The sequence below is a fragment of the Anas acuta genome, chromosome 4, assembly GCF_963932015.1.
Source record: "Anas acuta chromosome 4, bAnaAcu1.1, whole genome shotgun sequence".
NCBI classification, from domain to species: Eukaryota; Metazoa; Chordata; class Aves; order Anseriformes; family Anatidae; genus Anas; species Anas acuta.
In genome coordinates, this window is record NC_088982.1 from 9,752,874 (window position 1) to 9,769,386 (window position 16,513).

Below are 16,513 nucleotides of genomic sequence, written 5' to 3' on the forward strand. Positions count from 1 at the left end.
GTGAGGGAAGCCAGGAGAGGCGCTGGAGGAGTGTGGGAGGTGAGAGGGCTGAGGAGGAGTAAACATTTGGGTGAAGGCGTATCTTTCAATCCCAGCAGGATCTGCTACAGCGCAGCAGCTCCAAATCCGTGTTTGCTGGATCCCAGCTGCCCAGAAACCAGACTTTTGCAGCTTCACTTTTACCAGCCTTGCTGCTGCTAGCAGCATGGGGGGGGGGGGGGGGGGGGGAAAGTTTGAGAAGGGATTGGTTTGCTCTCTCACAGTGTGGCTGAGGTTATGAATGGCTGAAAATATTACCAGCAAAGCCTAGTGCAGGAGAGGATGAAACAAGAAAAGCTACAACCATGTAGATTCAACATCCCCCCTCTCTTCCCCTCCCACAGATTTCTGAAGCTCCCAGGGAGAGGGAAGGAGATGTGACACCTAAGGGTGTTTGCGGTTGCAGTGTGCCCATGTGGAAAGCGGTGCCTTTCAGGTGCTACGCTGTTTAAGGTTCGTACGAATAACTCATCAGTCTGGGGCACTTTCCAGCTTGGTTTGAGCCAAAGCTTTTCTTTTTTCTTGCTGAAGTAAGCAAACAAACAAAACGATTTCAGCTTTCTTCCATTGCACGTGGCCTCAGTGAAGGAGGGCAATGGCTTTTCTCTGGGCTTCACTACAGAACAGGGAAGAGGAGGTGGATGGAGGTTCACTTCTTGCCCAGCAGTGAAGACCCTGGTTTTGGATGTCAGCAATCAGGTTGAAGTTACTTTGTTTCTTGAGACAGCTTTGACCTGTGCTCCTGGCACCAGGGTTCCCATCTTGTCTTATTTTAAAATCATTAGAAAATCACTAGCCTTGGAACCCAGGAGCATTAACCTCTGTTTTGGTGATTAGGATAGTCAGTAAAAAGGACAGCCATATTTTGGTAAATACTCCCAAAAGCAGGTGATGGGAATGATCTCAAGCCACAGAGATAAAGGTAATCCTGTCCAGCAGTGAGTGACAGCAAGGTTGTAAAAACAGCACACCGTTGCACACCGTTGAACCTTCAGCCATGGGACATTCCTCCCTCAGTCTGCTCAGTACCCGATACACAGGTGTAAAAGTAAATGGATGCAAATATGTTTGAACCTGTCTTCTCCATTTACGTCTAGTGAACTCCTTGATGAAAAAAATGCAATTTTATTATTGAATGCTGGTGGCTGACTCAATTTACTTTTTGTTAGTATTGAGTGATTAAGGATGGTTGTTAACATTGCTTCATTATTACTAAGTAGTTCAGAGTCTGGGCTCAGTCTGGGCTTTTACTAATTATTGCTAAATGTGAAGAAATAAAAGCCATTGCAATGTGGGAAGTGAGGAAAAGACAAATGTATGAGGCAGCATAATCAGTATGTGATATACCCCCTGCAGCAAGCATTTCTGTCTCTTTCTGCTCATTTATTGTGTGTTTATTTGCCTTTTCATTTTCCCATGATGATGTTAATATAAAGGGAATATGACTGCTGAAACTGAGGGATTTTAGCCTTTGATACAGAAGAATTACAGCTTGCAAACGTGATAAAGACTTCCCAGTCTTACTTTGAAACCTTTCATTGACTTCAGCAGTAGCAGAATCTGGCTCTAAATGCATTTGGATTATGTGTGCTCCACAGGAAATGTTCAATATTATGTGCAGTGAATTTAAGAACCAGGACATGCCTTTCTTTAAAAGGAAAATGGAATTTTCTTAGAAAACAAGAACCAGACTCTAGCTGCAGTTTCACTGGTGGAATGAGCTGCAATACAGGCCCCATGCTTTGAAGCTGCCAAATAACATTGCTCCAACACCAGGTCTTTCCTCTATTTCCTATTTTCAGATTTCCACTATTTATAACATGATTTATTCCTCTATTTATAACATAAATATTCCTCTATTTATAACATAAACACTGAAGATATATATATATATATATTCTCAGTCTATTATGGAGCCTCAACTGAAACAGGCACTGAAAGAATTCTGAAATTTAACATTAGGGACTTTATCCTGAGTGTGACAGGGACTGTTTCCATATCACTGCTTCTCTTGTTGATGTTATGATATCTTCTCCGTCCATACACAACGGTTTTCTCCCATTAGGGAAAGTTTCTTGCAGTATGCTGGAAATGATGAGTCACAGGCAAAGCGGTTCGAGAAGGCAGAGGAGAGCAGCTCAGTGGGCTGATCTGCCTGACCCGTGGGTCATCGTGTGGTGCTCTGCCTCCATCTCTGCTTAGTCGAGTCCCGAGGTCACGCTGCAATTCCCGTAAACTGCCTGAGCACCCGGGGTTGCGGCACCAATGTACATGAGTAAATAAAAAAGGCTGCACTTGCTGGAGAGTCCTAAGCCCCGTGCTGCTGATTTTGTACCCATTTCTGTTATTTTCATGCTGGAAGCTCTGTGCAGCTGGATTCTCTAAAGGAGAGAGTTAGAGTTAGGCACGAACATGTGCTAGGAAGGGTTGTCTTCTCTCCTTGGTGCCTTCGGGGTCTTTCCCAGCTCACCCAGCACTGTGTAAAGGTCTATGAGTGTTCTTGTGTCTCAGCTCTCTTTACCCAATCTGTTCCCACACTGTCCCTGTATGCAAACTTGTGCTGCTCATGACAAAAGCTTCAGATGGGAAGACACAAATATCTGCAGCCTCCCTTGTTCTTCATTCTCACGAAGTCCCAAGTTCCCAGTACCCTGTGAGGTTTCTAAGAATTGAATACCAAAATTAAATCTCCAGTTTCTCCAGTTTTCTGAGTAGTTTCTTGCCAATTAAGTATTTCTTCCTTTTTTAAAAAAAAAAAGTTTTTATTTATTTATTTTTTTTTTTTACAGATTCTAGAAAAAGCCTGACAAAGGCAGGCAGACTTTCTCATGGTTATAAATAACCCGTAGGGTCACTAATCACTTAATGTAATTTAAAAATTTTTTTCTCTCTGGCAGTAAGATCTGCTCAGACACCTCTCTGCTGAATCAATGCAGGCAGTGTTCCTATAGCAGTTGGGTTTTTTTGGTGGTTCATATCTGTCTGAACCCTGAAATCACTGTTGGGTGATTCAGAGCTCAGAGGTGATTCCCATTACATGGTGATGCTCCTTGGGCGGCTCCTGGAAGCAGCCATGGCAACTGCTTGCTTTGATGTCTTCTTTTGCTTTCTGCCTGCAACATCCCTGGTGTTGATTCTTCCTTTTCCTTTTATTAAGGAACCAGTTTCAGCCAAAAGCTAAGAGTTGTGACTCCCCAGAAAGATGTTCTGCAATTCTTGCTTGTAGTTCAGTGCCACCAAACAGCAACCAGGAGCAGACACACTGAAGGGGGACAAATAATTTCTTTTTCTACTTTCTTCCTTTTAGATGTATGAAAAAGCTTTCCTACAACCTGTCTTGGTCACCACTGAAATGCTTTTGGTCCCAGAAGTGGATGGTTTTTATTCTGGAAAAGGATGGAAGGAGATTTTGAGTGTTAAAGAAGCATCTTCCTCCTTCTCTTGCTGTCCAGTCCTCCCTCTTCTCTCTTTCTGCAGAGCTTTTGGGGACTTTGGATGGAATACCAACCAATGGCTCCCCTGTCCCCCCTCCAGCCCTCCACAATTTTAGGAGCATAGATGCTAAGAGATGTCTACAGGTCATTGGATAGGAATTACTAGATTGAAGTGTAATGACCTAAGTCAAGAATGAGGGTAGGAAGTGGAAACCTGTGTGCCAGCTTTGCTAGGTGTCTCCAGACAGACCAGACTGTCTCTGCCCTCTCATTTCCTATTTGTAAAAAGAAGAAAAATTAGACAGATCTCTTCTGTGAGTCCACTCTAAAGCTTTTTTTTTTTTTTTTTAATTTCAAATCTTCAGGCAACAAACAATGCATAATGGCATAATCTTTTTCTGCTTGTTTGCTCTTTGCTAAATTTTGAAGGAGACAGTTTAAAATTTATGTGGTTCCTGCTGTTTGAAGCCTTACTGACAGTAGGAAAGTTTTGTCTATAATTCTGTATCTGCATAATTGTACTAACAGGAGCTATTACTGTGATGACAGACACAGCAGTGTGATAGCACATCCAGTGGAAATTCCCTCCAACATGATAAACCATCACAGAAAAAATCGTGCCTCTCAGTCCCAGGGCCTTAATCCCATTGTTGCGTTGGGGTAAAACAAAAAGTCATGCCACTTCCATAGCTATGCTGGTGAAACTTCAAAGGGTAGAGCAAAACTTAAGCAAGGGCCATGTTATTCCTTCTGCTGCTGTGGCTCTGTGGATGTGGGGTGTGAAGAGGTGTGGTCCCTGATTGACAGCAGATGGCTGGCAAGAGCCTCCAGCAGAGGCACAGTTATACCAGCCAAACCTGTGGATTTTGGTTGTGGGGCAAGGTGGGGCTGGAACAGCCTCCACTGGTGAAATCTCAGTTTTAGCAATACTCTGCATCCCCATTAGAAGAGCCTCTGTGCAGCTATCGTGGGCAAGCACTTGCCAGACAGATGGTTTTGCTCAGGTGGCTGCAGAAGGGAGATTTTTGGTACACCGACTGTTTTGTCAGTGCTGTGTGTTCTCTCTCCTTTTACTTTTCTCAGTTTGTTGCTCTGCAGAGCTGTTGTAAGTCACAGCTGGGCAGGTAACCATCTGTTAATGAGTAATTCCTCTGTCTGATACTGGCATTGATCTGTTCCATATTTTGCAATGCAATGTCGTTTCCTGAGTGGGCTTGTTGGGAGCTCCCTGTTATTGCTATACTGTGCTTTTAATTAGCTTGTGAAGGGAAGATGGGAAGTGTCTGGGTGCTAAATGATTTCTGTTACAGGCAACATTGGATCAGCTGTTCTCGAGGTGTCCTTAGCTACTTTATGAGCCCAGGGGAGGGAAGGGAGGATACTGTTGTCTATCAGGGACAGGCACTTTGTAACCTCTTTGCTCCTTGTGGTTTAGGCAGAGTATCTCACTCCGTGGTGTTCCCATCTACCCACAAAGACATTAATGATTAACGATAAGAGCTCTGCTTACTTAGAAAACTAAAATACCCTAAAGTCAAGTAAATTACAGTGCCTTGCGAAAGTTCCTTGCTGATTTACCCTCCTGCTTCATCCCAGCCCTGGAAGCTTCCTTCTGCCAGGAAAAACCTTTGTGAGAGGAGAGTGAAGATGAAAGCCTGTGCTGCTTTCACTCTTGTCTTGGCTCTGGCTCTGAGTGGTGACTGTTTGAGGATGGTAAGTGTGATTCCTCTGCTTTGGAGTGGCTGATCTCCTACGTGCTGCCTGGCAGGACGATGTTGCCCAGGGGCTGAATGAGTGATGCCGCTGGCCAGACGGAAGGGAAGAGTGCTTCGAGTGAAACACGAAAGGGGTTTGTTAGATCAGGGCTCACAGCAATGCTGACTAACCAGGGGCCTGTAGGATGGCTTGTCCCTATACATTTAAAGCAATTGCTCACACGCGTGCTTGCTAGGGGCAAGAGTGAGGGGGAGTAGGGACTACCGAAGTTGTAATACTTTGAAAACGCATCTCAGAAGTGTGTTGGTGCAAGCAGGTACCTGCAATAGCATGGAGAGTGCTACCCCACCAGGCTTTGCTGCTAGCTGGAAACAACCTGATGGCAACTATCTCCTCCTATTACTGTTTTCATGCCATGCCTGTCAGTGTTTTAAACACATTTTGTGTCCTTTTTGGGGAATATCTGCAAGGCAGTTGTGGCACTGCATGGCCATGCCAGCTTGACTTTGCCAGTTTGCTCGAGCCCTGCTGTGGCCTGGCATCCACCATGGCCTAGCTGATAGCTCTCACCCACACTTGTGTGTGTTACGGTTAGTCTTTTATCACCAGCTAGATTAAAACTAGCTCAGGTGTTCTTAACTGATGCTATAATCCTGACTGTCCAAGTGAAGTGCAGAAGTATTTCTGTAGACGTTGTAGATTGGAGCAGAGAGGGACATTCACAGTGCCAGGGACAAAGATCAGCCTTGGCTGAAGCCACCAGGGACTTCCCAGTGCAGACAGAATTAGTACAGAGGGTGAGTGCTAAAATTGTTTCTTCCCCAGAACTGTTCAAGCCTACCTATATATCTTAGCAACAGCTTGGCTTTACTGCTTGCTTACTACATTTTCTGCACAGCTCTGTGTTCATGATGTGCTGCTTCCTTGACTGCTTTCATTATATTTTTATCTTTCTATGGTTCAGCTGTCAGCAGCTTTGGTAGCAGCAGCATTTTAGGTCTATTACCTTTTTTATTATTTCCTGTGGCTTCAAATCAGCTCAGCCTAGTGATCTTTGCTTGCTGATTGGTGAACCCAGATAAAGCAGAGGTTGTTTTTTTAGCTAATGTCCCGGGTGATACAGCTAAATGGAAGAAAAAATCAAAATTTTGGCTTTTATTTTTTTTAATTAAAAAAAAAAAAGATATTATTTATAACTGTCAGTTGGCCCCAAAATGCACGTGTTCTGCAGAGAAACAGGGCATGTGTCTCTTGGCAGTAGAAAGATATAATGGAGCAGGGCTTCAGAATTTTTGTACTGTGCTGGGTTCTGGTTTAACAGAGACCTTTCACTAGCCAGTGTTTACTTACCCTGGTTCATCAGGTTGTACCCCCAGCTAAAATCAGGTGCAAATAATTAGATCTTTGCAGAAGAACTGAGAGAAACACAGTTTGAGGGCACCTTGGAAAGCATGTTTGTCTCTACAGGATGGTTCCCAGAGTGAATTTCTCTCTCCAATCCACATTCTCTTTTTCTCTTTGTAGCACTACAAATCTGGGGCAGGAAGAGGCTCAAAACATGAGTTCACTCACCCACAAGGTACTAAGTCAAATCCAATAGGTTTCATGACAGTAAGAACGATCTGCCTGTCTGCATCCATGCTGTGCAAGCCGGTAGTAAGCCTGTCTTTGTTTCAACATGAATAAGGATTATGGAATGGTTATGACAGAATTAATGTCTGCGTAGAGGTGAATTTGGGATTAGCTCAGGCATCTAAGATAATTTCCCTTCAGGTGGGGATTAATGCGAAGGTGCTGATGGGATTTTCATTTTTTTGAGCTGGTGTTACTTATGTTTTCTCACAACATGGTCAGGCTGTAGATGTGCAACTCCCTTTATTTTAATCAGAGCTGTGTCTGCCCTGCATTTTAAAGTACATGAACTCTTTGTAGGTATGGGTTCAATTTCTGCCACAGCCCTTGATCTCTGTGTGAGACGAGGGTTTGAGTACCATGCAATTTGCTGCACTGCCTTTATTTAGATGGCACCTTAAAAATCAGATGTCCTGGCTGTGTGCAGGCATTGCAGACTTCCAGTTTTAAAGCTTTTATTGCCCTGTGTTTTTGCCATTATGGATTACATGAATCGGACCATTAGTGGTGCCTTTATAGCTTAGAACAGCCTTTAACAACCTACGGGATAAAATATGTCTTCTGGATGGATGTGTTTTTTCACAACTGTCCTTGCTACATATAACAGGAACTATCAGACAGCTAAGGTAAATATCTGAACATTTGCTCAATTCGTTTAGATAATTTTCAAATAAATTTGAAAACCACATTTCAAAAAGTGATAGCAAAGGGTCTTGTGGAAGCTATTTTGCAGTGGTGATGCAGAAGTGATGGGGTGACTGTAATTCCAATTGGCCAAAAAGGGCTAGGACCACCAGGCTGGGTTATTTTTTTCCATAGTGCTAACAACTGGCCTCAGCAGCTCTTTGAGATGATATGTCAGGGCTTGAAATGGTTAACAGATATTGCAAGAGTGTGTGCAGGAACCCCAGCCATAACTGCAGGGTAAGCTCAGGACGTGGAGTGATTGCACGTCGTCACCAAGAAATGGAAACATGCTGAGCTGCAGGCTTGGTTGTACGCCCCATTTCTCACCTACAACAGCTGTTGGCTTCCCATTCATGCTCCTGGTTCTCAGAATGGATTGCTTTTAGTTTAATGGTTAAATAAGCTCTGACAGTTTTCCATTGTCTTTTTTTATCTTCAGTCTCTTTCATTCTCAACACTCATCTTGAAGGATTTTTTTTTCTGTTAGACTCCCACCACCCATCCTTACAAAACTATCGCTGACTTGGCAAATGTAAAACTTGCCCTTTTCAGACACCAGTCCCATTGATTTATCTCCATTTATCCCAAAGGGATACAGAATTATCCGTCACCCTCTAACCTTTCCCCACAACCTTTAAAACCTTCTTTCCCCTGGCTGTTTCTATTTCAGTTTGTACTGCCTGGTGCCTCAATTGTTTTAAACAGATGTTACAAAGTGAAAGGTAGCCCGAAAGGATGCTACTTCAGAAATCAATTTAATATGCTATTACAATACTCCATAATTAGAAATGATAATTGTGATTAATGAATATAATTGGCATTTGCTGTACCAGAAATTGTAATGTATTTTGAGCTTGAAATGATCTGTGATCTTTACCACGTAGCCCATTACTCTCTGTTGACTTAGTCATTATGTAGGATTTTTGGCCTGTTCTTATGCACTAGAAGTTGCAAAGACAGAGAATCCAAAGCACAGCTGAAAAACTTGAAGTTATCTATCTTTACAATTTCACATAATAACATACAATACGTATATATACCTGTGGGCTGGTGTTCAAGTGCATGATGAGGTTTTTATTCTTGTATTGCAGTGTTTACAGAGGATGGAAATTTATGCAAATTTCCTTTCCGGTATGGCGGAAGGCTTTACCACTCTTGTTTATCAAATATATTTTCCCGAAAGAAATGGTAAGTTAACGTTCTTCACAAATGAAGACAATGTTGAAATGAAAGTGTCATGCTTTTGGTATTTTAATCTTATTTTTGTAGTAACTAACATGGGCTCATTCTTGTGCCCACTGAGGACAGTGCTGTTCCACTGCTGATACTCATGGTCCTTGGACCCATAGTTGTGCACAAAGGGGGATGAATCCAGTTGTGGGGTCCTCAAAGCCACATAAATCTCAACAACTGCAGAAATGTTTTTTTTTTTTCTTTGGCCTTCAGATTGGAATTGCAATTCTATCAGTGGGGAGAGCAGGTACAGAATGAGCCACTACCAGATAGCAACCCTCTGCTGAAGGCCGAAGGAGAGATATGACCACCTGTAAGAAGTGACACTTTGTTAAGAAATTGGTTGATTTGTGTGGGCTGTACTTGTGGTGCAGCAGGGACAAGCTGATTTTTGAGGGAAGTTGGCTTTTTCCCTTGTATCTCTAATTTCTATTCTGATTGGCACCAGACTCTTTTTGCATGGTGCATTACTCCTGAGTAGAGATTTATTCTACTAGTATGTTTAAGACCAGGTCTCCTAGTTTTGAGCAAAGGTTGTTCTTTCACACATGGAAGTTGTTAGTATTCATTATTCATTTAAGGTTAAGGGCAGTCAGGTGGGAACCCCACTGCAGCAAGCACTGAATAAACAAGACTAACTTGCAGACAAACCTGTCTAATGAGTGTATTAACAGAAACCACAGGCAACAAAGCAGGGAGTATATGGGCACCCGTAACATGAGAATATATGCACAGATGACCTATGTGAAAGGCACATACATACACATTTTCAGGATGAAGATGTTTTATGGAGTGTGTACTGCTGGCCCATGCGGGACAGAACTTGCAGGTTTTATGCTGCACTATTTTTTAGGATCTTTATTGTCTTTCTGATGGCACATCTGTTTCAAGTGCAAGGGCTAGTATAATACAAACAACACAATGTGTTGCAAATGGACACAGAGCTTCAGGTTAGGAGAGCACATCTGATTGTCCTCAGCATCCAAAGATACAATCCAGACAAGAAACACCTTAAGGATTCAAGAAATAAAGGAAGGGAACTGGAATAATTTTCTAGTGTGAAACCTGTCCTTGATGGACTGCAGCCACAATGAGCTTGACCTTTGGACCCACTTAATCTCACGCAATGTGTAAGATGAGTCTTGTTAATACGTGACACTCTGTGTATTTGTTTTTAGCCAGTTAGGCTACAGAAATGGAAAACCTGTGAATGTATGGGATCCAAGGTTAAAGCATACTTTAGAGCTGACCTTGGACACTTTGCAGTTGTGCTTCCTATTTTTTTAAAAGCCATTTACAAGCGGGTAGATGAGGAGGGCAGCTGGAGCTGGTTTTTGACAGGCCATTTAACCCCATGGTTGACCTTCTGGCCAGTGTTTACTCTTCTTTCATAAGATAAAAGCAATGCAGCGTGTGACTTTGGGCACACAGATGCCAGGAACAGAGCCCTGAGGAACTGTTGGGAAATGTGTTCTGTGCATGTTTGTGTGTGCTGGCATCAGCCCCGCGTGGGCTGATGGTGAAGGACTGGTCCCAGGGGACAGACAGGTGAGGACAAGGCTTAGCTCTTTCCTGCTGCTGCCCGTCCATGAGCTGCAAGCAAGGATGGAGATGGTGGGAGGCTGGGAGCCACCTGCCTTTTGGGAATGAGACCAGACCAGGAGAAATTGCTCCTTTTTAGATATTTTGCTTAGTCTGCAAGGGTTCTCTGTAATAATTGGCTTTCTGTGCTTGATCAAGACCAAGAGAGTTCTGGAGTATGCACTTAATGAGTACATGTTTTTACTCCTCAGGTCAAACCTTAAGGCTTGACTCAAGGCTAGACTGTGAGCCAAAGCCTGCTTCCACTGGCTTTAGTTTTGTTACGTGCATTCTTATACTTCCTATGAAGCAGGTATAATGTGCTAACCTGTCATGTTAGGTTTAATAAAAAGACAGTCCTGCTTCAGAAAGCATTTAAGAGCAGTGTCTATCTTAATACAATGCAGAATATCTCACTTATGAAAGCTGAGATGTTGATTAAAAGGGCTAAAAGTGTTAAGAAGATCAGACATGACCTTGATGATTTCTAGCATTAAACATTTCAACATAAGTCAGAGTTCTGACTGCAGTAACCTCTCCCTGCTTAATTCTGAGTGCAACAAACAACATCGTATCTTTATAAATATTTATCGAAAACACAGGAAAGAAGACAAAATAATTGCAGTATTCAAATAACAAACTTCCTTTAACAGCATCCTGTATTGCATTCCCCTTTAATTATAATCTGTTTTCACAGATAAATTCCTATTTAGCATTCTCTTACCAGGTACTAAAGATGTCATGTAAATTCGCCTTTTGTGTTAGAGGAGAAAAAAAAAAAAAGCTGGAACTGGAGATGAAGCTCATTCCCACCTCCAGAAACACAAAACAATGTAGGGATGGACAAAATGGGGGTGCAAGTGCCAGGGACACCTGTGAGAGCAAATGTGGCTGGTCTGAACTGATTAGACCATGTGGCTGCAGGGCTGCTGCTGAACCCTGTCCCTTTTGCCAGTGGTGGGATGAGCTCCCCTGAGATCTCGGGGCTCAAACCCTCATAAGAGGGCTTTTTGTCCAGCTGGCAGAAGACAAAAGGTAATGAATTTCAAGCTGGAGAGTTTATGGTAGTCAACAAAAGAAGAAGGATATGCAGGGTGAGCCAGGAGACACCAATCATCAGGCTTTGGTTTCTGCTGGTGCTGGCGGTGGTTGCTTTGGTGGTGTTTGGCAAAGTCAGGCCATCTCTCATGGCTGGGACAATGCCTAAGGAGGCCAGAGGGAACCTCCAAGCCTTGAACAGAGTGATAGCACCAGACATGACCACGAAGCTGTTTCCTTTCACCTATCTGGCTCCAGCTCGGTGCTTTGTGTGGTCTCCAAAAGGTTTTATTAAGGCTCCCAAAATGCTCCCAGTGGATAAAATAGCCTTTCTTCCATTTGTTCTACCTACCAGTTAGGCCACTTCTGTGGTCCACCATTTTGTCTGTCCATTCCTAGTTCCATTCCATGTTTATCACACATAGGTTAAAGTGTTGGTTTAATCAACCCCTAGTAATAGTGTACTACTGATTCTGGTGTAATTCAATATCTGTGTATTTAAGTTTTCACTTTTTTATTAACAATTTTATGTGACAGGCTGATGTAAAGACACTTGTTATCCCATAAATTTTGAGAGCAGGCATAAGTAAAACCAGCACAAAGAAAAAATAAGCTGATATTGGTTGGTCTGACAACTGGAGGCAACATCCTGTGAAAGACCAAAATGTTACCACATTTTTGGAAAGCCTCCCAGTGAATAACAGATATGAAAAAAGGAAAGGAGGGAGAATAGTGAGGTAGCTTTGAGGATGTGCAGAGCTTGTCCCAAACAGTAAGAGAAACGTGGCAGAATATAAAAAGCTTATATGAATGTGTAGGAAGCCTGGCACTGAGGAGGCAGCCTGGCAGCCCAGGGCAGGATCAACACCTTCGTAGTCATTGTGGGATGATAAGGAATGAGGGGACAGGTTGTGAAGAGCATTAGGTGAGAGAACCAGTGGGTTGCAGGAAGCCACTGGAAGAAGCAAAGGCAGGACCTCTTACGACAAAAAAACCAACAAAACAAACAAAACACACAACAAACCTTTATGAAGAAAAAAACTGAGCTCTCTATTTGCTTCTAAAATGACACCTGCTGGACAGAGTCCAGAGAGTATTACTTTTTGTATAATTTTTTCCCCTAATGACAGGAATTTGCTCCAATTCTTTATGACAAATACTCAGTTAATTCTACTTTTAGATGTATGAGGAACCTTTTTCCATTTGCCTCCCCCATGCTGCTCAGTGTAACACCACTCTGCTAAATCAATAATTATGTCAGTCAGAAAACTCTCCTTCCCCATCATTACTGGCACAAATGAAATGTGAAGTCTCAGGCCATTTTGCCAACAGTAACACACTGCTGAGAAGCACTTAACTCACTGCAATCTTCATGTGCTGTCGACCATCCTTTAAGAGAGCATGATGATCCACTTGCCACCAAAAGAGCACAGGGAAATTTTCATCAACTCCCAGCAGAATTGCAGGGACCTTAATGCATGTGAGAAAGCAGCATCTTTAAGAACGTGCTGAGTTATTTTGCATTAGAATACTAAGCACCTTTCTTTTTATGCACCTTATATGATTGAGGTCAACTAACTTAACATGCGTGGCCTATTCAGAATCTCCATAGGAAGCAAAGCATTTTAAATACCACATAGCATCTAGTTAAGAAGAAAGGTAGGGCAGTTAAAAAACACAGATGTGCTCTACAATAAAATTTTGACCCAGCTTCTAGGGTCCTGGAGTGGAAAGATAATTTGATAACATGAGTGTTCAAAGTACAGTGGAAATGCAAAAAATAAAAACAGATTATCTGACATATTAAATAAAGAAAACCTCTATTTCTTCCAATGCCCTGTAGCCGCACATTTCCCTATGTGGTGACAGATGGTACAGCTAATATTTATTACAGAACCATAGAACCATTTGATGGTTTAGGTTGGAAAAGACTTTCAAGTTCATTAAGTCCAACCATTAACCTGACCTACTGAGCCCTATCACTAAACCATGTCCCTAAACTGTGTCCCTTAGGGCCATGTCCAGTTAGGGAGGATGTTTCGGTAGATGGAATATTGGGACAGGACGTGGACCTCTGGGGTTCAGGCTCGGTTCAGTCATACACTCCCTGCATAACCTCGGGGAAACCTATAAGTAAGTCTACCTCTTCAAGAGGGGAATATTAACTTAGTGCTTGTGAGAATGCTATGAGTCTTGGAGGCAACAGACAGATAAGGGCAAAAGTGCACAGACTAAATGGCCGTCAAAGTCTGCCCGGATGGTGCCTTGGTAGGGTTCTCATAGGCAGTGTGGGGTGCAGGATTCAACGTGCTGCTCTGCAGAAAGGAGAGGGTTTATCCGTGCCTTTGGAAACCACCCATACGTCAGTTATTTCCTCATTTTGTCAGGCAAACTAAAAATTAGAAATACTTTAAAGGAACTGAGCGTAAAATATGTTTGCTGCTGCAAGCCATGAGAAAGTCCCTATGTGGACAGTCTTCTGCCTCTGCAGATTATTAAAGGTAACTGGCAGCCATCAGAAATGGGTTGGGTCCCGTTTGGCTTGTTCTGTAATGAATAAAGGAGGCATAATTTATTGGCTTTGGTTTTGGTTTTTATTTCTGTCTTTTGTTTTCTAATCTTAGAAATAGAAAGCAGATTTTTTTTATTTTCCTTTTTCTGGAGGATTCATTGGGGATCTTAGGTTCTGCTTCCACATCTCATTCTTAGTCTGTATTTAATTTGAAACAGATGGGGCACAGCATCTTTAACAACAACAACTAAAAGGCATATATTTTCCTCTGGTGTTCAGAGAGTTTGAATGAAACAGATGCTGACTAGGAAAAAAGTATGAATTTACATATTGCCAAAGAGCAAAGGCCATGTAGTTTCAATGTAAAAATGTATTCTTGGCCTTTCTGGACTGAGAGCAAAAAGAAGGTGCCTGGCTATAATGAAGCAATGTTTTGAGAGGCACAGTGGTCTGTAGTAGCCCTAAGCCTGTGAACCCTCACAAGTATCTTCTTCTCTGTAAGATCTTTATTTAAAGCCAAAATTCCCAATATTCTGTGCACAGATTGCTCCAACAACAGCCAGGGTGAAACAGCTTCCCATGCTTGCCCTTCATTCTCTGTGATTGTGAGGGGTCCTCTTGCTTCACCTGGTGCAACATCCATGCTGTTTGAAGCTGCTCTAAGCTGCATCTCTAATTCCTTCCAGGTGTTCAACAACACATAACTACGACCGCGACAGGAAATGGGGGTACTGCAAGTTGTTCTCCAAAGAGCAGACAGGTAAGGCAAACCATTGCCTGGTCACACCATTTACCTGCTTCCTACTTTGCCATCTACAGCAGGAAGGGAAAGTGCCTTCTGTGCAGCTTTTATTTGGTATACACAGAACAAGCCTTCACACTAACCATTTCTGGGGTCTCTCTGTGACTGCATAACCATAGCTGTAAATTCATAGCCATTGAATATTCATAACCACGAGGCTGTGAATATCACAGAGTCTTTAATTCACTGTTGACTAACCCGAAGCCATGGAGAGAAATTATGGCAGAGCCAATATGGAAATCTGAGCTCCTGCTGAGCACAGAGGTGATCATCTTCTCCTCCCTTATACTTTGGAGGTGCCTTTTAGTTTTTCCCTCATCTAATCAGCTACATTTTCTGTCTCTTTGATTATTATTTTTTTAGAAGGTACAGAAACATTTCACACTGTGTACAACATACAGCCATCGCTTTACAGCTGTCCTGCCTCAAGATCTCAGAGTAAGGGGTAGGCCTTCAAAACCAGTCTTTCTTGGGCTATGGGCTGCTTCAGAAAATACAAGAGGACAGATATTTCATTGCAGGAGAACCGAGGGAGAATGAAAGGGTTATTTAGCCAAGCAGTGCTACAGCTTCATGTGGATCACCCCACTCAAGTGCTATGATTACCTCATTGTGAAAGTCTGTCTAAAACGAGAAGCCAAGATCTGTGGCAAACTCTCCTTTCTATATAAGTCACTCCTAAGTGACATAGTGGGTGAAAGCACCACGTCCCAAGCATTCCTGTGGGGAGCATGCATCCCTGTCCTCAACGTTACCTCGATGGCTGGCTCTAGCATGGCTGTCTCCACAGCTTCATGGGCCGGCTACTTGGGGATCTCATTTGGCAGCATATGACATTCGTTTTGAGGCATCTAACTCATTCATTTTGCAAGGAATATACACATCTAGTCCTCAATTTGTACAGTGACAGGGCGGCGTTGAAAAATCACATGTAGCACTGATTAGACTTGATGCCCCTGTGTCTATTTTTGGATCTGTGTCTAAATGTTGATCATGTTCCTCTGTTCTCCTTGATACCGCTTTCAGATGTGACGTGTCTTGTTTAGTCTGTGGGATCTGGCTGGACAACCTTATATGTTCCCTTCTCACTTTTAAACAAAGGACATTTTCTGCCATCCCCTTGCAGGGATTTCTCCATCCTGTCAGGAGACTCATTGTCAAACATATTACAATCTACCAGAGCACTTGAGAAGCCAGTGCTGGCTGAATCATCCTGAGAGTCTCAAATTAAGCAGTGTGCAACATCATCATTTTAAACTTAACAACTTTAAATTATTTTCCAGCCTGGCTTTAAAACGGATCAACAGTAGATCAGAGACAAATGGCCTAACCCAAAACAAGCAGCAGTACATATGCCTTTGTAATGCAAGTGTGCCAGACATGAACACAGACTTTATAGACAGTTCGTGCTTGCAAGAGTCAGGTCATGAAGGCTCCACTTCCTTATTCATGGGTGTCCTCCCAGAGCGTGAAGTGTTGGAAGCAGTAACTCATGACTATTTTAATCCTCCAGTGAAACCGTGTCACAGTGGTGTCTGACTGATGGCAGGAGGCTGTTTCAGTGACTGAGGAAGCAGCTTGCCAAGCCCCATGCTTTGCATTTCCATGTTAGTGAGCATCCTGGCAGGCACAACTCAGGTCCAGCCCCACCAGTGGTTCTCCGGCACCTGAGAAATGCCCCTGGGTTCTGCCCTAAAGTGAATTTAAAAGGAGGGTTCCTGCCTCTCTCTTGTCTTTCCCCATCCTTACTGCTTTTATTTCACCACTCCATTTCTTCTCAGGACAGATCTTTCAGCCCTTTTCCATTTCTCTTTGAAGTCTTGGGGGTAGAGTTTCTGT

The 16,513-nt window shown here is 42.9% G+C and overlaps 1 protein-coding gene across 1 annotated transcript in view; it reads left to right on the forward strand.

The window, feature by feature from the left end:
• Positions 1 to 4,859: 4,859 nt before the first annotated feature.
• The window catches only part of HGFAC (HGF activator), a 42,815-nt gene continuing 31,161 nt past the window's right edge, over positions 4,860 to 16,513 (forward strand). The window contains exons 1-4 of the mRNA XM_068679782.1: positions 4,860 to 5,186; positions 6,714 to 6,768; positions 8,600 to 8,696; positions 14,559 to 14,632. Coding sequence (XP_068535883.1) covers positions 5,121 to 5,186; positions 6,714 to 6,768; positions 8,600 to 8,696; positions 14,559 to 14,632 — 292 coding nt within the window. The 5' untranslated portion in view covers positions 4,860 to 5,120. The remainder of the gene's footprint in view (positions 5,187 to 6,713; positions 6,769 to 8,599; positions 8,697 to 14,558; positions 14,633 to 16,513) is intronic.